Source organism: Melampsora larici-populina (genome assembly GCF_000204055.1).
Source record: "Melampsora larici-populina 98AG31 unplaced genomic scaffold MELLAscaffold_75, whole genome shotgun sequence".
In the NCBI taxonomy this organism is placed as follows: domain Eukaryota; kingdom Fungi; phylum Basidiomycota; class Pucciniomycetes; order Pucciniales; family Melampsoraceae; genus Melampsora; species Melampsora laricis-populina.
In genome coordinates this window covers 99,079-111,531 of record NW_006768839.1, presented here as the reverse complement: position 1 = coordinate 111,531, position 12,453 = coordinate 99,079, and the positions used below count along the sequence as shown (strand labels likewise).

Sequence of the window (12,453 nt, the reverse complement as noted above, 5' to 3'; positions counted from 1 at the left end):
ATTTCAACAAGCAAATGAAAAAAGATTCAGCAAAATTTCCAGGTGATGATTTGTTGTCTTATTCAAAAGCTCCATCCAACTTTCCAAACAAACCTGTTTCCCAAGAGTATTGATCTTCATGGAGAATCTGTAGTCATCCATATCATAACCTACCAAAGAAAAGCTGCTTTCAGAAGGGACAATGGCCAGGTGAGAATATTGTAAGCAATGCAGAAGCCAATAGCCTAGGGGTGGTGATGAATGAGGCTTGAGTGGTCAAGCAAGCTATGATGAAATCTTGTCTTAAAGCTGATGAACTGTGTGGACACTTGGAGTCTCATCAATCAGGTCTGAGTGGGACCCTATAAGCAATCATTGAGCTTCAGTTGCTTCAAATTGCTCTGTAATTCCTAGACAAGGGCATGCATTGTCAAGATGATTCTAAAGGTCCTTTCATAGTAAAATCATTGCACAAAAATCTTTGAGTTTGTTCCTGGGATCAAGAACAGCGGCTATGAGGTATATATAGTTGGTAATTGCCTTGTTCCTATACCAAGAAACTTTATTGTACATTGATCTCAAAGCACTTGGAGATCTGGTATTGTAGATGATGCATCCATAGCCCGCTCTTAGAAACAGTACCATCATTCGAAAGGGAACATTGGATAGATAAAGTGGTATTGACTTACTATCTGAGGGGTCTCATCATCTCCTCATAAGATAGAGCTGCAAGAGAGGATGGGAGTATTCTGGAGATTAAATTTTGGATGTCACAAGGTTCTCAAGTATAATCCATTCTACCTCACCAATGTGCATGTTAATATATTGAGTATCATTGTCAATCTTGTAGTCAATAACAGTTTTCATCCATAAGGCTTGGGAACAGAGATGAGAAAGTGAGTTTCAGAAAGTGACATTGAGTTCAAAGACCAATGCAAGAACATCTGTGTCAAGTGTTCATTGTCAACATTAATTTTCATCTTCACTACCACACTCTGCTCTACAGGACTAGCCCCTTGCATCTAGACTGAGTTGACATCCATGTGATGCTCCTGGAATATGTAGTCCCTCACGTGCAGCCCACTTGACTCAGCACAAATCAACAGCACACAATATGCTGAGATCATCACATCTTGACCATGTACCTAGGTCAAGCTTTGCACAATCATCCTTTGTCTCCTTGACTTGCTATCTTCACCTCCTTGTGTTCCAATCCCTACCTTACCCAATCAATTATATCTACAAATCCATCTATATATTATTTACCAGTACCACATGGGTTGACCTAGCCATCATATCATAAATCTCACAAATCAGATCAACTCCAAACGCTCACAGGACCACAAGTCCAAAAGGCCTTTATCCAATTCCACCACATATTAGATTTTCTTTGGAACTTGGGCAGTAAAAGATATTTACAGCCATTCCCAAAACAATTCATTTCTTTAAAACAGTGAAAGTGATTTGATCCCAAAGACCTTTGGTTAAAAAATGTTAATCACACTGTTGAAGAGTTCTCTGAAATTTGTCAAAGATAATCCTATTTCTCAATAAATCTACCATCAAACATGGAAAGGGACCACACACTAAAAAAACCCATATCATAAACAAAATCAATAAGGTATAACTTTAAGCTAATAGATATAGATCACCCTAGGATGTCCACATCAGTCCAACTTGACCTATGCCCTTCAGCCATATTCTTCAATTTCAAAAAACAAGTAATCATCAGCATAAACTTCCAAGATTCCTCTCATTGGTGCATAAACCAAACAATCATTGACTCTCAATTTCCTATATCCAATCAATTCATAAATACACAAACTTGAAAAAAATCTGATCCAACCAATCAACTTAAACAAATCTTTCATTTTCAAAGTCATTAAATCAATAAACATCTTAGACATAAATTTTACTAAAATTTTTGTACATTTCATTTCACTTCTTTTCTTATTAAACCTATCAAACCAAATACCTCATCATAATAGAATCATGAATCATGAATCATGAAGCATCAGTAGTACACAAACATTAACATATATGTATCATTCATAAAACTATTTAAAAATGATCAGAATTCAAAAAAAAAAAACCATAATGTTCAGACAGTTCATTGTGTGTCCATTGGACATCAACACAAAATAAACAAGGGTTTGATTACCTTAAAGAAGTTATCTCCGAAACTCACCACCAAACACCCCAAAATACAATCTTTGCTAGATTTAAATCCACTTAAAATCCACTTAAAAATTGAACTTTTTCATTTCTTCTTCAATCCTCAACATATAATCAAATGGTTGTATATTGTACTTCTTCATCTTCAAAACCTTATCACAAACCATGCTTTAGAAAAAAAACCAAAGCAATCATCATCTTTCAAAACTCCTAGGCTCCACCCGAAAGGAAAAAACAAAATTTTCTCATTCAATTGGTTTTTCTCATTCAACTTCTTTTTCAATTTCTGTTTCTTCTTCAAAACACACAAAAAGCTACATTTTTATTTATTCATATAAAGCAAGAGAAAAAAACTCAAAAGTCAAAAGTTAAAAACAAGTGTCCAAAAAACCAATGAAAGTTCAAAAACATTCGTGCAATAACATTCGTGCAGTAACATTTGTGCAAAAAGAAGTGCAAAAAAAGTGCAAAAAAGAAGTGCAAAAAAAGTGCAAAAAAAAGTGCAAAAAGACTTGCAAAGATGCAAAAAGTATAAAAATGTGCAAACAGTATGAAAAATTATAAAAATGTGCAAACAGTATGAAAAATTATAAAAGAAGCATGAAAGATTATGAAAAATTATAATAAAAACAGAATAAAAGCAAAAAAAAACAGAAATACCCTACCCAGTACGATTATATATATTTTATTCGAAAAAAACACAAAATGCAATTAAAATTTTTCAACAAAAAGAAAGAAAAAAAAGCAAAGAAAAAAAGAAGAAAAAGAAAAGACCTGTTTAAAAGCATGAAAGAATTGTCCAAAGATTTTATATATTTTCTCAACAATTCATCCATCAATTCACCTTACACCTCAAATTTCCATCATCTGTAATTCCTCAAGTTCCAAATCATCCAACCTAACCGGTAAATACCCATCTTCCTGACCCTGACCCATACGTTTTCCAATCCGTTTAGAATCCCCACCAATTCTCAAACTCTTTAACCAATTCCAACTCCAACGCTTCTTTTCACTCGATTCTTGATCATCAAACTTAATGGAATAAATCGGTCGTTTCCACCATCTAAGAGTTAAAGAAGAACAAACGACTGAAACGGATGAACAAGCCATGGCTGCACCTGCCATCATCGGATGTAAATGAATTCCCCATGGTAAAAAGAATCCCATAGCTAATGGAATTCCAATCAGATTATAAACACTTGCCCATAAGAAACTAATCAAAGAGAAAGAGACAAAAAATCAGTAAATTGACGCTTTTTTTCTTCAAAGAAGATTAAAGATACTCAACTTGAGACGGATTTGTCTAAACACTCTTCTAGAAAGATCAATTGCAGCCACTACATCTAATAAATTAGATTTCATTAAGATTATTTGAGCCGCTTCCATAGCAATATCAGTACCTGAACTCAAAGCGATTCCTAAATCCGAAATAGCAAGAGCAGGTGAATCATTAATTCCATCTCCTACCATAGCTACTTTCTTTCCTGATTTCTGTAATCTTTCAACAATCGATTTTTTTCCATTAGGTGATACGTTTGAATAAACTTCAGAAGGTGAGATTCCAATCGATTTGGCTATCGCATTGGCTGTTCTGCTTTGATCTCCTGTTACAATCGTCACTGACATTCCCATAAACCTAAAGGCTTCTATGGCTTGTGCTGCTTCAGGTTTGATGGTATCTGCTAATGATAAAATACAAATCGATGATCTATCGACAGTGACATGTATACAAGTATGTCCTTCTGATTCTTCATCAATCATAAATTTTTCTGATGCTTCATCTAATCTAATCGATTGTGTTCCTTTTGATTTATCATCTAATTCTTCATTCATGAATCCAAGACTACCAATTAAAAGGTCCAAGGTTTCCACCTTATCATCCTTCTTATCTGTTTCTGATAAATCAATCGTTACCTTACATCTCACACCTTTACCTGTCACGCTTTCAAACGAACCAACTTGAACCTTTGATGAAACTCGATCGATCCATCCTAAATGTTTCATTCCAAACCTAGTCACAGCGTTCGCCAAAGGATGTTCACTTTTTGACTCGGCAGCGGTAATAGCCTTGATGATCATCTTTTTCCTCTTATCGTCAATTTGCTGATGTGTGTTCCATGCAATTCCGACTACTTCTAATTTACCAACAGTAATGGTTCCAGTCTTATCGAGTATGATAGAGTCGATCCGATTGGCCGCTTCTAATGGCCCGGCACCTTTAATCAAAATTCCATTTTCAGCTCCTACTCCTGTTCCAACCATCACAGCCGTCGGAGTCGAAAGTCCAAGAGCACAAGGGCACGCTACTACAATAACTGAGATGCATAACTTTAAGCATGTCATGAATTTACCTCCACTACTACCGTTCCCATTTGAGTTCATGATGAATAAATGTTTCAATGGTGGTATATATTCAATCAACCTGGTGTTTGAAATAATCATCCATCCAATAAAAGTCAATACACCAAGAATCAAAACAGTGGGTACAAAGTATCCAGCAACAGTATCCGCAAAGGCTTGAATCGGAGCTTTCGAGGTTTGTGCTTCTTCTACTAATTTGACAATTTGAGATAAGGCGGTATCAGACCCAGCTCTAGTGACCAACATGTCAAAGGTTCCTGTCCCATTAACAGTTCCTCCAATGACATTATCACCGGTACATTTCGTCACTGGTACCACTTCTCCAGTGATCATACTCTCATCAACAGAGCTTTCACCCCGAACCACGGTACCATCAGCTGGAATCTTATCACCTGGTATAATTTTGAGTGTATCGCCTACTTCGATAAGTTCCGTAGGTAATTTTCGTTCAATAGTGCAAGATGAATCGGTGTAAAGGGTAGCAGAAGTCGGACTGAGAGAGATAAGTTTAGATAAAGCAGTAGAAGTTTGTCCTTTGGCTAAGTTTTCAAGGTATCGTCCAAACGTAACAAATGTGATGAGCATAGTACAAGTATCGAAGAAAGTGGTAGGATGGTAAGTGGCTTGAACAGATTTCAGTTTAATTAAGAGAGGTGATGATAAGAGAGCAACGGTTGAGAATAAGAAGGATGCTGTAGTGCCAATGACAACTAGAACATCCATCGTAGCTGATCGATGTTTAAGTGATTTGAAAGCCGATTTGTAAAACCTCTTGCCAATACCGAATTGAACTGGTAGAGTCAAGAAGAAACAAAGCCAATCTCCTAGATACCAACCATGTAGGAATACTTTGGGTTCGATGAGAAGGGCGCGGATCGGATTTGAGGGTGAAAGCATTGGGAAAACCATTTGAAGTAAAAAGACAGGGACAGCGAAGATGGCAGCTGAACGATATGCAGTCCTCCATTCTTTGACTTCTTTGGTCCGGGATAAAGATTGAAGTTGAATGGAATTTGATGCCATGTCTGATGAGCCTACGATTGGGTCATAACCTTCGCTGGAGATGTGGTCAACTACTGTCCGAAGTGGGAGAAGGGAGCGGATGTAGGTGATGGTTAAGGTCTCGGATGGAAGGTCTATTGTAGCAGAGGTGATACCGTTGAAAGCAAGGACTGTTTCCGTTAAAGCTATACTCAAATCAAAGAAGTGGTTTCACAAAACAAAGACTTTAGGTCAGTAGGATTGTCAATGAGAAAGCCAAAAATATGACGGGCTCTCGATCAAAACAGAGATCACTGAGAGAGAAAACCGAGACAGAAGACGAACCAGTAGCAGCCTGCTGAGTTTGTAAGCCATAAATATTGATGACCGACTTAGACTCAGACATCAATTTATCCGCTTTCTTTGAATCAAGGCCCTGAGAAGCTGAAGAGGAAGAGACTGAGACGATTTGAGCATCAAATCCTAAATCTTCAATTTCTGAAACAATATGTTCAGGAGTCCAAACTGAAGGAAGATATTGGATAGCAGCACTTTGAGCCAAAAGAGCCACAGAAACTTGCTGAATCCCATCCAATGAACCGATTTGTCGTTCGATAGTTGAAGAACAAGAAGCACAAGTCATTCCCAACACCTTGAGTTGTAAAGTATGAGGAAGATTTGTAGATTGAGAATTAGGGGTAACGGTGGGAACATCTTGAATCAATTCAGCATCAAAGCCTGTATCATCTATTGCTTCAATGAGTGATTGAGAAGACCAGAGAGTGGAATCATAATTGATGATTGCTTTTTCGGCCAAGAGAGCTACTGAGATTGAATGAATGCCAGGTTTGTTTGATAGATTAGATTCGATTGCTGAGACGCATGCGCCGCAGGTCATTCCTATCAAATTCAGAGTAAAAAGGATCATAATTAGTAAATTTGGATTGATAAGATCCAATTTGAAGATGATAAGGATAGGATTGATTGATTACCTGATATTCTGAGAGTACATTGAGAGCTTGAATTGTGATTGTTGTTGATAGTATTCGACATATTTTGAGGATTGAGGATTGAGGATTGATTGTAATGATGATAGAGATAGTAAGAAAGGATAAAAGTAAAGAGTAGATTATTAAAAGTGGTGAAGAGGAAGAGGCAGAAGTAGAAGAAGAATTGAATGAATGAATCGCATTTTTTTCTTGAAAAGTTTCTTGACCGGTTTTAAAGAAAGTCACTTTTGAATTGAAAAACCATCTCACTCTGTTCACTTAACAACCAAATTCGATAAAACCACACTCTTAACAACCACTCTGTATCTTCAATTTCAACTACAATCTTAATCATCACGTCAGATTACATTGTAACTCTATTTATATCTCTTTATCTCCCTTTATCTTCGCAGCATCACATCACATCAAATCAAATCAAATCAAATCAAATCGCTTATGCAATCAAAGCAAACAACCCCATCAATCCCACATCAAACCAAATCAAAATCTCTCTCTGTCATCACACCGCTTATGAGTCATCACCAGCACAGAGGATCATGATGATTTTCATCTACATACCGCATCTAAATTCCGCTTGACTCATCACAGCTTCAATCACGATTCACCAGCGAATCTCTTGAGGCAAATCGGCCAAAATCACTCAATTGATTTCATTCGGCTTTACGGAACGTTACTAAGATTTTTAAATCACTCAATCTATTTGCATCTCCTTTCCAAAATAATCACTCATGGCGCTTACACCATCATCTGCCGAATCAAAAGTCGTGTAAATCGGCCAAAAAGACTCAAGAGCAGATTTGTTGAAGATTGAGGAGTCGATTCAGTCAGAAGTCAGAACTACCCTTCTTGTCAAGTTTCAACCTTTTTTTGAGAATCATTTGCATTTGGTTTCCGATTTCCGATCTGTCTTTCCTAAAGGGAAATTATAGGAAATTATATCAATTCAAGCCTTAAGGGTTCTTGAAATACTTGATTGTTGAAGAAACGAATGAATCCTGAATCGGGTTCTAAAAGAGATTGAAATAGACTGCTCGATACGATTTCTCGATTCGAAATTTCAAAAAGTTGATTTTCGAGCCAAGGAGGTGTGTAAGGTCTTTTGGGGTTCAGACACGTCTTCTTTATAAGCTTTTATGGTCATCACCAATACATGGCAAAAGATACCCTCGACTTGACTAAACAATTAAACCATGTGTTAATTCATAAGGGTTATGTAGATTGTTCTCAAGATAGTAAGGAGGAGGGCGAAGGAAAAGGGGCTTTGATTCTTTGATTTTGGTTAAAGTCAAAGCTTGGCTTAAGAAGGAGAATCAAAGTAGAATGCAAAAATACGAAAGAATGGTCACTATACTTTTTTCGGTCATTTTCATCAACATGAAAGGGCTTAGAATTTCAAGAATTCAGGCAAAACGTTTAGTTGGTTTGTGTGAAACTTATTGGTTGATTCGTTGTCGATACCATTTTGAATGGATACAAATCGATCTCAAATCCAAGTTTGAAAGCGAGCAAAGAATAGTTTTTCGATAATAGCCATTACACATGTCAACCCCATTTGCGAACTTGGATTTAGATTCAAACCGTTTGTTTTGATCACATTTGTTCATCATTGATGGATTGAAGGAAACTTTGTTGAATTGATACAATTTCATTTTGAATTCATATGGGGTTCATCTCCGACTTTGAAAGTCAGTTAAGAATAAAATCTTATTGTATATGAAAAGAACCACGACAAATGTAAAACCTTGGGTTCAGAAACAACCCATTCTTTTTGGTTACAACTGTTCATTGTTTCAGTATTGGAGAATAGATTCTCACTTGATCATATTCTCTGAAGAGGGTTTAAAAGGTCGAAAACCAAAAGAATGAATACTTTCAAAGCTATAGTAAGAAAATGATACAAGTTTACAAAAAGAAAAAGAAAAAGAATGATACATATTTTGTAAGATATGGTACATAAGTTTTGATAAATGTTCATACTTTTTTTTAGTAAAAAAAATCGGTCTAATGTTTTTGTTTTACAAATCTTAAATGAAACAATAACAAAAACATTCAAAAAATGAAATCCGAAGAAGATCAAGGATTCTTTTATTGTAAAATTTGAGCAGATGGTTTACCTTTATTACTATCACCCATAATGTTTTCAATATAATATTGAATTCCATCCTTTCTAAAGTTATCTGGAACAATCTTTCCAGATTCAGTATCAGAGAATTCCATTAATTGAGCATTAGGTCCGTATTTTGGCCATTGAACTTTGACTCCTTTTGGATTGGGATCATTGGTATAAAGGAAGTTTAAGTAACGGGTTTGGATATCTGTACTTCTTCCTGCACTTGGTGCTCTTAAGGCACTCACGGTGTTTATACCTGAGTATGAACCTAGAGAAATGGTTGCAAAAAGGTATGTTTAGTATGATTTCTTGTAGAGTATTTCATGGATTATCTTGAACTTACCAAGGTATTTGGTTTGTTTTAATCCACGGTCAATGAACCCATAAACTGGCATAGAAGCCTGAACAGATTGTGAAAAGAATCTTCGAAGACCCTAGAAAATTATAACAAGTTGGTGTCAGGATCGCCATGAAGTTGTATGTACTAGGGTTGATGAAACTTCTTCTCACCTGGAAAGCAATATCACCAAATAGAGCTGCCATTTGTTTTGAGACAGAGTTCAATTGGTTTTGTAAACCGGTATTGAACGGTGAACCTTGGGCTGGATCAGAAGGATAAAGTTTTAAAAGTCCGGCGATATCACTAGGTGAAGCACCTGGAAGAAGGTGTTGTAACCCTAGAAAAAAATATCATTCGAACTGTTAACTCTTTGACTTGAACTTTAAGAGGTGATTTCAAAAAAGACTGACAAGGTGTGACACCTGTTTCATTGAAGATATGAGCGTCTTCAACCAAGGTATCTAATGTTCCAGAATCATCAGAAGCTCCTAAGATAATAGGTACCTTGGCCACTGAATAAATGGGGAAAATAGAATCAGAAATCAGGAAATGGATAACGAAACGAGCCAAAACAGTTAGGATGATCTACATACCTTTTCCGGCTTTTGCTAAATCTTGAACCGATCCTGTAAGAAACTTTCCATCTACATAAACGTGGAATGGTAAGGGATATCGAAGTTGAGAAAATATTCCAGGGAATGTATTGGCAGCAGCTCTGTTTGATTTCAAAAGAACCATTGAGGGTTTTTAGATTCAAAACATTAGGAAGGTAAAATGAGAAAGGTTGAATTGATTTGTTTGGAAAACGTACACTAATTTTTCAACTTTCACTTCTCGTAAACAAGCGAGTGATCCAGCTCCGACTGGGCACCCAGCTGCTTTAACAAATCTGTCATAGATTGCTTGACCGGCTGGCATTTCTGATAAACGGTGGATAAGAATGAGATGCTTGGTTAGGTTCAATTGACTGGTAAGTTAGGATGACGGTTGATGACTTACTAGGACTGGGGAGAGCAACGGCTCCTCCAAGGATGGCATTTTGGAATAATCCCTTGCTGTCACCGTCGTAAGCCACCAATTGGTGAGATACAGCCATGGATCCCACTAATATGAAGTTGTCAAAGATCCCAAGGTAAGTAATTTAACATCTTCAACGGAGCGAATGTGAGTGATTCCCCTTGAGGAAAAGATCAGTAACGTACAATTAGATCCATACAGAGTGACTCGTTTTGGATCACCTCCAAAGTTGGCGATATGTTTCTGTTAGACCAAAGTGAGCATTTATCAACGTCTTGAATAAATCTGATCATTTCAATGAAAATGAGAATATGTACCTGAACCCATTCCATGGCTAATCTTTGATCTTTCAATCCAAGATTACCAGCATCAGCAGCGGCCATCTCTTTGCCACCCAAGAACCCAAATGCCTGAATGGTTAAAGAGAAAAAAATTAAAACGGACTTCAAATTTAAATCAAACAAACTTTTTCTTACACTTGATCTCCAATTAGCTGAAACCCAGATAAATGGCTTTCCAGTCATTTTTCCACGAGCCATCAAACCTGCTGGGTTAACAGTTGATGAAGCGGATTGAGCTGTAGAATTGAAACAGTAATGAGCACTTGGAACATCTTGTGAGGTAAGAGGACAGCACAAAAACTCACAAATCCAAAAGATCACGGGCAATTTCTGATCCTTGGGTATTCCAGAAGGTCTGGTTACCTGTAAAACACCCGAATGCGTCAATGAATTGATGAGCTTGATTTGATGGAAAAGTTGATGCTTACGTCTAAGGTCAAACAGTCTTCTTGTCCTGCTCTGCTTTCTGTGGCTGTCGCTACACCTGGTGGAAGGGACTCTAAGACACCTATGATGGTTGCATTGAAGGCAGAAGGGTCTGAGCCGGCTAGAGGGTCAGTGGCGAGACATCCAGGTGAGATTTTCTGTCATTGAGGTTCATGGTTAGAAGTTGGTCAATCGAACTTCTTATGAAGAAAGTGGGATGTTTCTAGACTAACGGTGGCATCAAAGCTTGGATATTTCTTGGTGGGAGCAACAGGTGACGCGAAACGTCTGGCACCAAGAGGTGGTTCGGCCTAAATGAAGAAAAAATATATGAGGATCATCATTCAAAAGTTTTTGCTGAGTTTCGTTTTCTGACTTACATAGGGAATCGAATACCAAGTGTCTAATCCACCTTGTGTTTTTCCATTGAAGTCACCATAATCTAAAATGACGTGTGTTGCTCCTTTACCGTCGCCCGCAGCGGCTCCAGCGGCTGGTACTGGTGCCGCTACTGCAGCTTCCGCTCCTGAGGATCGTAACAACAACTGACATACAGCGATGAAAACGGGTGAGATGAACATGGCGATGAAAACAAGCAGATAAAAGGTAGGGTGTGCCGAAGAGACGTGTGTTGAAAAAGTGAGATGCTAGTATATGAACAAGTGATGACGAACGAAATGATAGTGGATGAAAAGCTGTTGATATGAAAATTTAGATAGCTTTGCCTCAGAGTATTTAAGCAATTTTTGATACCTTCCTTCGAGCTGCGTTGTACGATGGAATCGGTCCCATTCGAACATTCCTGTGGAATGGGGAGTTGCAGGGATTCGTTCACCAACAGGGTACTGTTGCTAGTCGATTGGAGATATCCTCATGTCTTGGGTCCATCGATTTTCACAGGACCTATTGCTGTTGTCCTGCGCCATGCTGGATTGATCACAAAAGGGTACCAGAATCTAGTGGCTTTCAAAGGGAAACATTCATCCCTATGTGGCTTACTACATTCTTTGCTCATGTCCATCCCATGAAGACTGAATGTTGCGTTTTTTTTGTATTTCTTTACTTGAGGTCCCTTATAGAACTGCACATCTATACCTGCAATTATTGGTTTGTACCCGCTCAGACCCGCTCCCAGTAAACACTCTCACTGTTGAAAAAAAGGATGTGTTTGGCTGTTTCAATGCGCAATTCAATTGTGGTGCATACATATGTGGTTGCTGGTTCACGGCGCAGTGCGAGGTTATGGGTGATGTCATAAGATTGGGTATGCAAGGAAAGTCTTTTTCATCCTTTTCCCTTCAAGGGATGACCGATCAGGTCATTCTTGTCGACACCCAGTGGCTTTTAAACCGTTGAATCTTATCGCGCTGGAATGATTTGGTTGTAGCGCTCCCTGAACCTTTCGGAGTCATGTTGCTTTTCGTATCTGTAACAAGGATAACGAAGGAAAACTCGGTAGACTCAGAAAGCACGACTCATATCCCTTTACCAAATCATATGACGCGTGGATTATTTGTCCAAAGCGAGTAAGATATTTTTTGCAGTTTTGTATGGCTTGATCTTGAACTTCATAATTCAGAGCCCAGGTTTTTGAGACGGGCTTTGGAATTTTTCTCGGGGTTGAGGCCCTAAAAAGTCAATCTTGTATTCTATAGGGCAGTTCACCTGTGAAAAAGCACTAAAACATAACTGAATTGAAGTCTTAGACGATGA

At 37.8% G+C, this 12,453-nt stretch overlaps 2 protein-coding genes across 2 annotated transcripts; both read right to left on the bottom strand.

Moving 5' to 3' along the window:
* Positions 1-3,006: 3,006 nt before the first annotated feature.
* MELLADRAFT_40440 (uncharacterized protein) lies at positions 3,007-6,424 on the bottom strand (the record flags this gene model as incomplete). The annotated part of the gene is made up of 3 exons (XM_007417546.1): positions 3,007-3,367; positions 3,443-5,637; positions 6,023-6,424. The coding sequence occupies 3 exons, from the start codon at positions 6,422-6,424 to the stop codon at positions 3,007-3,009; spliced, it is 2,958 nt and encodes a 985-aa protein (XP_007417608.1).
* A 2,167-nt stretch (positions 6,425-8,591) lies between these two features.
* MELLADRAFT_68830 (uncharacterized protein) lies at positions 8,592-11,321 on the bottom strand (the record flags this gene model as incomplete). Its single annotated transcript, XM_007417557.1, has 14 exons — positions 8,592-8,884; positions 8,960-9,050; positions 9,127-9,272; positions 9,367-9,468; positions 9,550-9,671; positions 9,768-9,876; positions 9,956-10,060; positions 10,159-10,216; positions 10,291-10,383; positions 10,450-10,550; positions 10,620-10,677; positions 10,743-10,898; positions 10,974-11,051; positions 11,121-11,321. The coding sequence occupies 14 exons, from the start codon at positions 11,319-11,321 to the stop codon at positions 8,592-8,594; spliced, it is 1,713 nt and encodes a 570-aa protein (XP_007417619.1).
* Between the last annotated feature and the right edge of the window lie 1,132 nt (positions 11,322-12,453).